General features: G+C 44.5%; 2 protein-coding genes across 8 annotated transcripts in view; one reads left to right on the top strand and one right to left on the bottom strand.

Moving 5' to 3' along the window:
• Positions 1-12935, top strand: part of macrod2 (mono-ADP ribosylhydrolase 2) — a 652663-nt gene that overhangs the window by 541038 nt on the left and 98690 nt on the right. The gene's annotated exons all lie outside the window — the stretch shown is intronic.
• LOC139062036 (uncharacterized) lies at positions 944-6781 on the bottom strand. Of its 3 annotated transcripts, XM_070542121.1 has the most exons (5): positions 6208-6781; positions 5588-5683; positions 5416-5505; positions 4887-4957; positions 944-4817 (listed from the first exon to the last, which is right to left on the bottom strand). In XM_070542121.1, exon 5 carries the CDS (start codon positions 2966-2968, stop codon positions 950-952), a length of 2019 nt encoding a protein of 672 aa, XP_070398222.1. In that variant the 5' UTR covers positions 2969-4817; positions 4887-4957; positions 5416-5505; positions 5588-5683; positions 6208-6781; the 3' UTR covers positions 944-949. The 3 variants fall into 3 exon arrangements, with proteins under 3 accessions (XP_070398222.1, XP_070398221.1, XP_070398223.1); XM_070542120.1 differs by having other exon boundaries at positions 944-4957; XM_070542122.1 differs by having other exon boundaries at positions 944-5505.

The following is a 12935-nucleotide window of genomic DNA, read 5'->3' as shown; positions in this document are numbered from 1 at the left end:
GAGAGCAGACCTCTGGCGCTTTCAGGAGCCTCTGCGGCCAAGTAGGTGACAAGAGCCGATGGCTACGTGTCACACTGACCAGAAGGGGGTCCTTCTGACGCAGGTGTTCAAACGTCTGCTGGCTGATGGCTGACTTTTCAGACCAAAGAGCAAGGCGAGCATCTGAGATGTGGGTGCAATTGATGGTAAGACCACCAACTATGTGTGGTGCATATGGCTGCAGGCTGACGTTCTTCAGCGAGCAGAGAAAAGATGAATGTGTGCAGAGCAGAGTTCCAGGAGCGGTTTCGTGCCTTTGCAGGCGGACATCGTCTGTGGGAGCCGTAGGGAGGGGCATGACCTTGGAACAAGGGTTTTGCGGCTCACTTAGGCTGACTTCAAGAATGGAGGATGGTCGGCTGCTATCCGGGTTCCAGGGCTTAGGTGTTTCCACCTGGGCCCACAGTTGACCCTTCTGGCAGTCGATGAGGGGAGCTAGACGTTCAAGCAGGTCCTGACCAATGAGAAGTGGTTCAGTGTCTAGCTGGCAGACATAAAACGGGTGAACCAGAGTCATGTCTTGGAAGGTGATGTCCAGCCACGCCCGGTGAGTGATACACTCCCGGGTCTGGGTGTAGCTGGTGATTTTCAGGTCACAAGGTTCAACCTGGACTGGTTTCCCGAGCGACCGCATGGTGTCAGACACGCGATGGAACAATGTGGAGCACATCAGGGTGATTTCTGAGCCGGTATCCAGCAGAGCATCAACCTGTATGCACCCACCTACGTTGGTGCTACAGTACAAACGGCGAGCATGATCATGGTTTGTTAAGTCACCAAGGAACTTCAGAAATTTAGTATCAGGTTTCTCTGGGGGGTAGATTTCAGGAGACTCCTGTGATCTACCAGTAGTGTTTCCCCAGCTGATCAGGTAGGTCCTGGCCACGCTGGGGGGTTGAGCCACGCCTAGTCATGCGGACGTTGGCTCTGGGTCTGGCTTCTTAGAAGCAGACTTTGGTGCAGGGGTCTCATCTGCAGATCTCAGCTGTTCCTTCTGTTTAGCTAGGAACTGCTGAAACATCTCCTGGACGTCGGCTTTGGTCAAGTCCTCACCTGCGGACTTGTGTTCGGGACCTACCTGTGGGCGGCGCTCCTTAAACCTTCCACTGTTCCGACCTGCCTGCCGTTGGTTTTGGTTGGGCCACTTCCTGTCTGATTGTCCAGACCTAGGCGGCCAATCAGCACCCCCCTTCCCCTGTTGAGGAGATTGGGACTGCTCTCGCGGTTTAGCAGGTCTAGGTTTAGCAGATTTTGGCTTAGTGGGTGGAGCTTCTGTGCCTTCGAGCTCCAAACGCGGCTCGGCGTCGGGAGCTAGGTGCATGACGCGGTGATGTGCGTCAGGCTTTTGAGGCTTTCCGCCGGCTTCCCAAGCCTGTTGAGCGTATCTCCTAATCTCCTGAGTTGTCAGTTTTTTTATCCGACAATACATTGAGACTTCGGAGCGAACACACTCGTGCAGGTTGTGAATGAACAGGGATCTGAAGGCAGGGTCTTCCTCGAGCCCAGGGCCGTTTCGACCTTGGAAGTAAGCACTTTTGAGTCGGCGATAATACTCTCTGGGGGGTTCGTTCCTCCCGTGTTTGATGGAGAAGGCCCCCATTGTAGCTGACGCAGAGTCTGCATAAGTGGCGTATTCATCCCTCAACGCTCGGCAGAGCGAGGAGTACCGATCTCGAATGTCAGGTGGTAGAGTTTCCATGAAACCGTGCACCGTTCTAGATGTGGTTTTCCAAATTAGCTTGAGCTTTTCCCTTGAAGAGGGTGCTGGAAGATCAAGCAGACAACGTTCTATCTCCCTGAGATAATCGTCGACGTTGGATTCATTGGTGTTAGGATCAAAGCGTTCTATATCTTTAGCTAGCGATTCAATTTGACGTACACGGAGCCCTGACTCACGGTACGGCGCGTCATTCTCTGACTCTGACCCACGGTCTGTCTCAGAGGGCGCTGGATATCGCTGGTGTGCTCTGGGCTCCCAATGTTGACTCCTGGGGCCCAAATCGGGGTCCGGCATGTTGTGGCGGGCTGCTGGCACGTCACGTGGGTGTCTTGGGAGGTCCTCCTCCCGGGGCACGTCTGCGAAGTGCAGCCTGCGTCTTTCAACTGGGGCTTCTGCGTAATACGCTCTGTCCGGGTACGGACTGGCGTATGATGCTTGGTCATGCAGCTGGTTATCGGCATGCCGAATACCGGAGTAGCTAGGATGGGTGGATGGTTGAGGTGCAGGTTGGGCTTGTGGATAACCCCAGCCGGCACCTTGCACCCTTCGTGGACTGGGGGAGCGGTCTAAATAGAGGTGCCGCTCAGCTGGTCGACTTCTCACTGATTGAGAAGGCCGTGAAGATGAGGGTGGTGGTCCAACCTGGGGTTCGAGGGCGAACTGCCCTCGGCCCCTAGGTGGTCCTGAATGCCCTAGAGTGTGTGTAGGGAACGGGGCCGAAGGTTGGGACAGATAAGCTTCGTCTCTCCCCTGCGGCATGCGTCCGTCCAGAGAGTCAAGGTGTTTCCCCCCTTCCCACTGTCTGTTGTCATCAGCAGAAGGGGGCGGGGTCTTCTCCCCATCTTCCCCAGAATCGGTGCGGGTGTCGTCGTCCTCCTCATCCTTCAGACTTCCATTTCGCTGTTTTTCAGCTAGCATACTCTGGAGGTTCAAGATCTCTCGATCATGTTGGAGTCCTCTCTGATAGAGGATCAGGGCTAACTTAGCCAAGTGAACCTGGATTGGTCTAGTACCATCCGGGTTTTCTATTTGATCAAGTACAGCGTCAAGCTGTTCTTCAGTGACATCCCTAGAAGGGTAGTCGGGTTCTCGAGCAACCGCGACCAGTTTGGACAAAAATTGTCCAGAAAGTAGGCCAGGTTCATAGTCGTGGGCCGCAGCGCCACCTGGTTGCTGGGAGTTGGTCAGTTCACTACTCTGTCCCTCCATTTTTAACAACCGAACCAAAAATAGCCTAGTAGAGCTTCTGCAGATAGCTCAAACTGCACCTTTTGGGCAGCAACTGCTAGTTTTGTAGCAGAAAAACACTAAATTAACCTTTGTGCGCACAGGTTTTAGCGTTTTAAAATTGCACGGACTGCCGTGACTGACGCTTAAAATACTATTCCTTTCAGTATTTTAGCAAAAGCTGGTGCGTTGCCGTAGCAACGTCTTACAACACTTGCAGTGTTAAATATGCTAGTTATTCCTTCAGAATATTAGCAAACAAGGTGTTATCAGTCTTTGAGTGAAGGTTTCAGTTAGTTACAATAGCCACTGTGAGTTAAAGTCGCTAAATTAGCAGTTAATTTTAGCCTAAAAGGGTTAGTCAGAATTACTTACACGCTGCACCTTTAATGAGGAACTGAATTTTAACCTAAAAGGTTAGCCAGAATTAATTACACGTTGCACCTTTAAAGGAGACATAACATGCTTTTAAGTTATTCCTTTTTACATCTAAATCCTTCAGTTGGGGGTCTAAAAACAGTGGAACTGCAGTTCTTTGGTCTTATTTCCTCATTATTGTTGCTCTACAGACCCTCATCTACCCCTGTTCTGAGGAGAGTCTTGAGAACGAGCCGTTTTTGGGTACTGTCTCTTTAAACTGGAGGAGGAGCTGTAAACTCCGCCCCCCTCCATAGTGCAGACCTGTACTCTCCTCCCCCAGTCGGACTTTGTAGTTCTATAGAGAAATCATTATTTAGCATAGCAGATTTAGCATAGCATATTAGCATTTTTAAAACATGTGGGGAGGGTAGTTCATCAAGCTGTTTCAAGGCTGCTAACTCTCTCATGCATTTTTCTGTAGTCACACACACACACCCGTCACTGCCGACGGAGGGATCAGCTAGCAGGCACGTGCGCGCGCGCGCGCACACACACACACACACAAGGAATGCTGCTTGCTTATTTATTTCTATAAAAAATGTTTTAAAAAATGATACAGCTCATTAAAACACCATTAAAAGAATACATTTTATTAAGATCTCTATCTATATATATATACATACATATAATTATAAATAATTTTATAAGTAGTCTTATTTTATATTGGGTGTCTTAATGGCTGAAAATGGATAAAAAGCAGTTACATTTTAATTTAAAGATTTGAGATTCGAGTCAAAAATAAAGAACATTCCTCCAAATGTTCTTTAATGTGATCATTATAATTCTAATGCTTACAACTTTGTTTTTATTGTCTGCAATGCGTAGCCTATAGCTTTATTAAATGTGTTTAGCTGAAAAGTGGTAATTCTCTCTAATGTGTACAGAGAGGTGGACATCAGTGCTGCAGTGAAATTCCCAAGATCAGTCTGCTTTGCTAACAAATATAGTTAAATCTTACCTGCATTCTAAATAAATACCGTTAGGTGAAAACATCAGTAGGCATTGAGTTATTGATACAATCCCTAACAGCCAGAATGGAAGAAGAGCATGCTGGGTCATCCTGGACCTGAGCCTGTTCTGTGTATTTACCTACAGGATGCAATAAATGTCTACAAGGCTGAGTTTGGACCATTACATCTAAAAGAAAACATACAATCAGTGATTTTTTTAATTGTTTACATTAATATACAAATTTTCTAAGTATTAACCTCACAGCAAATAAGTAGAACAATATAATAAACAGGCTTTAGTAGTTAAACAGGCGTTGTGCACACAGGTGCTTTGTGTCTCGGTGCTGGTGGTGTCTAGGTCTCAGAGTTCCTGTCCTCCTGCCGTCTTCTGTTGTCCTCAGGATACGGATTGATGTTTCCTGATGATGAGGGAGGGGCAGTATGTGGGCTTCAAACTGGTCCTGGACAACAGTGGGAGACCTCCGTTGTCTCTGAGACCAGAGGGCTGGTGAGATGCAGATCTTCTCTACCTCATCTAGAAACGGAGTTGGTTCAGGGAAAACTTTTCCAAAGACCAGTTCCATGATGTCATCGCCATATTCTGCAATGATAGACGATAACTTTAATGACATATTTTGTTTACAAGCAGCTTTAGGAAAGTTGTTTCTTTAGCTTTCATGTTTATAGTCACGTTTGTGTTTGTTCACAAGTTCACTTTGCTGCAGTGACTTCATATTTTCCTACAAATGTAATAAAATAGTGACACTAAAATTATACAAATGATTCCTTATGAAAGGAAGCTCATTAGAGAGCAGTGCAGACAGACTTACTACATGCTGCAGCTGTTTTGGTAGGCCAGCTGCTGCTGAATTTGGGGAAAGTTATTCTGCACACATCCAGATCAGATGGTCGATTACAGAAAATAATGTAATTCAATAATTTCTAAACAGACTAAACAAGTAAAACATCAAATAAATCACTCTGCTGTCATCAGACGGAGTGATTCAGGGGGTGAGGTGTTCTTAATGATGAGGGTGGCTGAGGTGTGTCATCACTCACTTTGGTCTGGTCCAGCTACCATCTCTTTACTGGTGGGTCTCCTTCCTCAGTAGGTGACGTGAAACGCCAACATCTGAACGTTCTGTGTTCCTTAGAAGAGAAGAAAAGTAACATTAGCAAGCTGGCTAAATTATTTTTTACTAGCATCTCGGAGAAGCAGATCTTCACTTACCTAAACATCAGACCAGTTTGTCCCAGCTGAGCTCATCAGGGCTTTAGTCTGACAGCCTGTCAGTGAAACACGGCTCCAGTCTTCTGGATGTTGACTCTAAAAAGCAAAGGAGCATTTTTACTTTTGTTTTACAGCCGATTTTATCAGCTTTCCGACGCTCACGCTCATACAGACGGTGAGCTTTGCTGCGTATGACTGATAAAGTTAGTTTTTATATCTGCAGTGAGACAAAAAACTAACCTCACTCCACTCAGAGATTGTTCTTTAAAACTATTAAATCCACTGTGTTGACGCACTTTAATGACTTTGTCACGCTGCATTTTAACTGATATGGGACTTTATTTACTGGATGCTAAGATTACATCACACTCACGTAGAATAACACACAGGCTCTCTGCTGCTACAATCAGTGGGAGGTTATCATCTGGTGTAAAAGAAGGCGTTGATCAGAAATCACGTTTTATTCCACGAAAATCAGCCAAATCCACATTGATCTGGGTGCTAACTTTACTAGCATACTGTGCTAGCGATAGCAAGCCGGATGCTAACGCTTTAGTGCTGCTAATGCCCGTAAATCTAAAGTAAAGTTTGTCGACATTTTAGAGTGATATGAAGCTTACCGCTCTGCTGCTGTGTCCCGGTGCTGCCACATTCAGATGCAAATGACTCCTTTTAGATAGATGAAGCCCTCAGTACTTACTAGCCTGGAGACAGGAACGAACGAACCACGCGCACGCGCGCGCGCACACACACACACACACAAACGCAAACACACTACTTTTTCTTCTGTGTTTTTTTAGCAGTAGTGTCATCAGTTCCTGGGTTTAAATACTGCCACATCACCCTTCCTTAAAACGAGGAACAGTTTTGAGCTGTGTGTGGCTAAAATAACCAGACATTCTGCATTTTTCCAATAGGACTACAAAAAATCTTAGCGAGAAGAAAAAATGGCGGATTGGCTCTGTGTTTAGCCGAGGGCCATTACCATATTTGGTAGTTATCCTGACTAAATTAATTACTGACGTAATGGATAATGTAAAAACTGAACGGGTGGACAAATATGCCCAAAACTTAATTATTAAATATCTAAATAGCAACTCCAGTGAATAATATAAGCCTTTTTGCTCACTTAGACACTTAAAATGTGAAACACACTGTGTTAATGGATAAAAAAGTGGGTTTTTCATGTTATGTCTCCTTTAAGGAAAAACTGAATTTTAACCTAAAAGGTTAGCCAGAATTAATTACACGTTGCACCTTTAAGGAAAAGCTGAATTTTAACCTAAAAGGTTAGCCAGAATTAATTACACGTTGCACCTTTAAGGAAAACTGAATTTTTAACCTAAAAGGTCAACCAGAATTAATTTACACGTTGCACCTTTAAAGAAGCACTGAGTTACTGGTGAGAGTTCGATGCAGCTTCCTGCTCAGCGAAATCAGCACCACTCTGTTGCTGGTTCAAGGCTGAACAACGGATTATTTTTAATTCAAGCTCTTTGGATTTATTTGTTTGTTTGTGCCGGATAGAAATCTCTGTGTATCCAAGCCTCACACGGGGCACCAATAAATGTTGGGGTTATTAGGAGCGAACAATTCGTAAGCTTTAACTTACTTTTGGATTCTTCAATAAATTCTGTAAATATGGAACTATTTACTGATTTATTAATTAATTAAGATATTCTTAGATATCTTCGGGGCACCACCCTTTAATTAGAAAGGGAAATGAATCCAAAACTCTTATCAGTCTTTCTTGAAGTTCGTAGAATCCTCGGAGCAGAGACTTCTCTTCGACACAACAAAGCTACTGGACACAAAAATCTGAATTTTATAACATTTAATTAACAATTTGTCAAATGAATAAACAGTGGAATAGATGAATAATAACCGTGTGATATGATTGAAGATGGATGTGTTTGCATGTGATGGAGGATGTATGAATGGGGTCCTTTGTTCTCACAAAGGAGTAGTGTGTGTGTGTGTGTGTGTGGGTGTGTGTGTGTGTGCGTGTGTATGGATTCAAAATGGAGTCTTGAATACAAGATGGCTGACCCCTTTGTCTGGCTAAAGTGTGGGTGGCAACTTTCACTTTAACTTCCAAAGCACTTAGAATCAGTAGTAACTTAACCTTAAATCACTCAAAACATTTCAAAAGATCATGAAACAACACAAAAGATTAATCACAAATTAATATCTTTTAGTTTCAGCCTGGCCATGACAGAAACCATTTTAAGATACCAAACAATGATCAATAAGCAGTTTATTCTTTCAAAATGACCCGACGGACGTGTTTGGGACGAAAGAGGAACACACGAAGCTACTTTTTAAGCAATAGCGCGGTTTTATTGCTTATTCTGGACTATAGAGTTAACGGAAGAAGAAGGAGAGAGAGAAAGAGATGAGTTGCTGATCACCAGAAGAGCGAGGCGTCCCTCCCTCTTTGATTTGACGGTTCTCCGTGTTTCTCCGCAGCTTTCGGCGTCGTCCGTCGGTTTGATGCTTTCTCCGTTGTTTGGCGTTCACGAGTGTTTCTCCACGGGCTGGACAGAGACAGCAAAGTTTCTTTCTGTGCTGAGTTATAACTTACAGCGTGCTTGATGGAGTTGTTGCTTTCCTCCGCAGTTCTGTGTCCTCAAACATCAGCTGGAGGGGAGCAGAAACGAGCAGATCTGATGGGCTTGCAGTTTAGTTTCCAGCAGTTCCGTGGGCTCAACTTGGGCACTTAGAGCTTCCGCGTGCTCAAGTTGTCGGAGCGTTGACAAGCGTGTCCTTACCGCCAGGTATCCTGGGCAAAAGAACGAGGTTTCTTTGTCTCTGCTGAAGATTTATGGTCTTAGTTCGCGGGAAAAGCTCCACGGCTTCCCGCACATGCGCAGAACGTGTTTCTGGTACTAGGCGGTGACGTCATCACAATGCTTCCGTGTGCAAAGCATCATGGGAAATGAAGTTTCTTGGCGCTGATGTGATTATTTGCTTTTCAGAGCAATTTAAGCACAGTCATTTTGGAGAAAATCACTGCATAGTAATTTCCTCATGAGGTCAGACCCTCAACACCTTTAATAGGCAAGGCAGCTTATTTCATAAAGCATATTCCACAATGTGCTTTCCAGGTGCTAGTCTATGCTACAGTGTGTACGGGTTAATGTCTGGAACTGGTAAGATTCTGCATTTTCTTTAACAAAAGGCATATCAGCTGATGCCTTTGTAGCCTTTAGAACCCGTTGTAGACGGTCATTGTGCGAAAATGTTCTGAGAGTTGGAACAAAGTCTGTCCATTGGCTCATGAGATGTTTTACTGACCTTCAGACAAATCAGCACCAACAGAGGCAACACCATCACGTTCTGCTTTCTTCCTTGATACACAGATAGGAAGGTAGAGAAAATGAAATATGACATATTTAGGATAAATGTGGAGAGTTTTATGTTTTATATACGTTAATATTCCAACAGAAGAATCTTTCTAGAATTCATTTTCTTCATTTATAAACCAGTTTCACCCAAAAAAGAGTTAATTATCTATAAAAGATAACCAGTTAAGCTATAAACTAAAGTTTTTCTGTGCTTTTTCACAAAACTTTACCAATTTGACACACAATTAGTAAGAGACAAACCTAGAAACTTGGTTCTGGTCTTATTGTTACTGCGTCAGCAGAGTGACGGGGGTGTTATAAAACAGCTAGTTTTCATTTCAGCACACCGAGGTCCTGGGAAGCCTGCAGGTGAGGAGTTGAGAGCTCTGTGGCTCAGTGCTAGTGAGTCGCAGGATGAGGAGCTGCTGAGGTGTCATGGCGATGAAGCAAGGTGAAGAGATGTTGTGTGACCGGCTGGGTATGACAGAAGTGTAACTGTCACCTGAGCTCCCCGAGGCCCAGCTGCTCCACAGCCAGAGATTTAGAAAAGAGAAATAGTCATTAACCCTGTCACGTTGATTCAGCGCTGCTTCCTTGTTTTGTCCTGACCCGTACTGTGAAATAAAGCGACTGAAGGGATGTAATGATATCCTTTTTTGCCGCTGTTGCCATCTCAACACAATCTTTTGCTCAGTTTGCTTGTTTATTGTGTCATCAAAGGCCCAATATATGGTTTCTTGTCATTACTGTCACATATTTGTTTTTCTCCTGCCTGCACGGCTGCTCGACTGCCTTTTGATTTCCTGACACCTTGGATTGTTTGGAAATACTGATAGAAACCAATGTTGTGTGATAATGAACAAATCAGCCGTCAGTCAGCCTTAGATCTTTCCACATTTGTTGCGTTGTGTGTCACTCAGACTCAGTCGAAACACGTCTATTCCTCCTGCCTGACGAGTGCTTTTCCTGTATTGTGAGTAAGCTCTCAGTTCCTTCTGCTGCTCCATATCCATCCGCATGCTGTTTGTTCATCAGGCAAACCATCTGCTGAAGTTGTGTGTTTTTCTCTGCATGCCGTCCTCTTGGCTCGGAGCTTCACGTGGGGGTGCGCTACCAATTATCTGATGCACGCGGGGCGCCCAGCACGAGCCACGGCCCACTGCACAGGCATGAAGTCTGTGTGCTCGCTCTAGGTAGCCTCTCTGCACGTCATCAGATAATGGGGCGAGCGAGGGGGAGTCCTCGCCGCCGCTCCTCTCATCATTCATTTGGCGAGCTGATTAACTCCTCTCTGTGACCAGCAATAATCTACAGTATTTCATGGCCCATTTCAGAATTAGCACGTCTTTGTATGTTCGAACCAGTCAAAGCTTGCAGCAGGGTTTGTGCTGCTCCCTGTTTCTGTGCAGTGTACTGTGCAGAACTGGAGAGGCTGGCAGTTGTAATGGCACTCATTCATTGTTGTCCTGTTGGGCTCACATTAGCTATAGCTTCTCTACTTTTGCATGAGATGAAAAAGTAGCTCAAATAAAATGTTTTAGGTTGAGCATGCACCCAAGAGATATTGACTTAAATGTACAGGAGCCTAGCACAGGCGGAGTCCACACGTAAAAACAATTAATTTTATTCTAAATCATTCATGTGACTGGTTTTGATCTTAGACTCACGCGGCGCTCCAGACTTTCACGGCCTCTTTTGTGTTAGAAGATGAGAAACGTCTCCGTTCTTCATCTTGTGCGATACTTTCTTATGCCCTCTGTGTGTCAGTCACCTCGTTTCCCCCACGGCCCAGTCTTTATCAATACTTCATCTAAATTGATTTAGATTTTGCTTTAAAGTTGTGAGGGTGCTCTGTGTCGGGCCTGTCATCAGGCGTGTCAGTGATACTTTCTGGATTGATCTTTTATTCAGTAATAATTTGGAAAATTGAAGGAGGGAGATAAGCAAGGCAGAGCTGTTCGGAGGCTTTATCTGCCAGGCCGCATGGCTCCAGTTAGTTTACATGTGGTAAGGGTTGGGGGGGGCAAACCCATGTCTCCTACTGAACGTCATCAGAAACATACAAGTGTTCCTGGAGGGGATTAAGGGGGGTAAACTGATGACGGGGGCTCGGAAGGAAAATCAAAGCTTTTCTCAGGGCTGAAAGATTTTCCTCTTATTGAAACTGGATTAAACTTTTGTTGAATTTAACATGTCTGGGGGGGGGGGGGGGGGGGTCATTGTTGTTCAAAAGCATACAGTGGGGAGAAAAATATTTAGTCACTCAACGCACTACGCCGCCAGGAACTGCTAGACGCGTCCCTCTGCTTAAGCTAGTACCGGTGCAGGCCGGTCTGAAGCTTGCTGGAGAGCATTTGGATGATCCAGAAGAGGACCAGGAGAATGTCATGTAGTCAGATGAAAGCGGAATAGAACTTTTTGGTAAAAACTAGGGATGTGTATTGGTGAAACTATGGTGATACAATACGTATCACGATATAGGAGAGACGACACGATATATCACGATACATTCAGTCAGACTATATTAGCGGTTTTGTTTTTTAGACTGAATTTATTATAGAAAAATTCAGTAAACAGTCCAAACTGATATATAACATGTTTAACCTGAGGAATCTGCACCATTTCAGTTGTAGAAACCAAACCCATTGCACACTGCTGTCAGCTAGCGGTCGGCATTTGAATTGCACCAAAAGAAACTTAAAAAACTCTTCCAAATATTCGATACTCGGCTTTTGAATATCGATATAATATCGCTGGAAAAAGATCACGAGATATTGCTATATTGATATTTTCAATACACAACATTTGAATATCGATACATCACTGGAAGAATATCACAATATATTGCCATATAGATATTTTCTTACATCCCTGCTAAAAAGTCTACTGGTTGTGTTTGGAGGAGGATAAATGCTGAGTTGCATCCAAAGAACACCATACCTACTGTAAAGCATGGGGGTGGGAACATCATGCTTTGTGGCTGTTTTTCGGAAGAGAGACCAGGATGACTGATCTGTGTAAATGAAAGAATGAATGAGGCTATGTATCGTCAGATTATGAGTGAAAACCTCCTTCCATTAGCTAGGGCATTGAGGACGAAGCATGGCTGGGTCTGTCAGCCTCACAATGATCCCAAACACACCACCTGGGCTTGAGTGGCCTAGCCAGTCTCCAGATGTCAACCCCATAGAAAAGCTTCAGAATCAAAAGTCATGTTGCCCAGCAACAGCCCCAAAACGTCACTGCTCTAGAGGAGATCTGTATGGAGGAATGGGCCAAAATACCAGCAACGGTGTGTGAAAACCTTGAGAAGACTTACAGGAAATGTTTGACCTCTGTCGTTGATAAAAAAGGATTTATAACAAAGTACTGAGATGGACTTTTGTTATTGACTAAAAACCTATTTTCCACCACATTTTACAAATACATTTTTAAAAATCAGACATTGTGATTTTCTGGACTTTATTTTCTCATGTTGTCTCTCATAGTTGTGGTATATCTGTGATGAAAATTACCGGCTTCTCTCAGTAGGAGGACTTGCACAATTGGAGGCTGACTAGCTTTTATGTGGGCGTGTGTTTTTGCTCTCGTCTGGGCGCCTGTGATGGTGCGTTTCCTCTTCACACCGAAGGCTTTGGATTGCAGCTTTACTGTTATTTGTTGGCATTTTTGAAGGTGTCACTGGTGAACCCTTACGTTGGCACTCCATTACGTTCTCAGTCCGTATCTAATAATCTTGTCATTTTCCACCACATTTCCTCCACTAAGCAGTCAATTAGTGATGCAATACTTAGCCGCCTTCAGAATCCTCTCAGCGTCGTGTCTAAAAAGGTTAATGTGATTCCAAAAGCATAAAGTGGATGAAACAGTCTGGTTGTGAGTGCGTCTGACTCGTTAGAGTACATCTCCACACCCACTATCCCAGACTGGAATTGAATGGGAAAAGGGGCATTTAAAGACTAGATAGAGCATGTTTATCTGTGATTGTGTGTGTGGAGATG

This window comes from Nothobranchius furzeri, chromosome 12, assembly GCF_043380555.1.
Source record: "Nothobranchius furzeri strain GRZ-AD chromosome 12, NfurGRZ-RIMD1, whole genome shotgun sequence".
Classification (NCBI taxonomy): Eukaryota; Metazoa; Chordata; class Actinopteri; order Cyprinodontiformes; family Nothobranchiidae; genus Nothobranchius; species Nothobranchius furzeri.
Note: the sequence above shows the minus strand (reverse complement) of the source record. Positions and strands in the feature narration are given on the sequence as shown.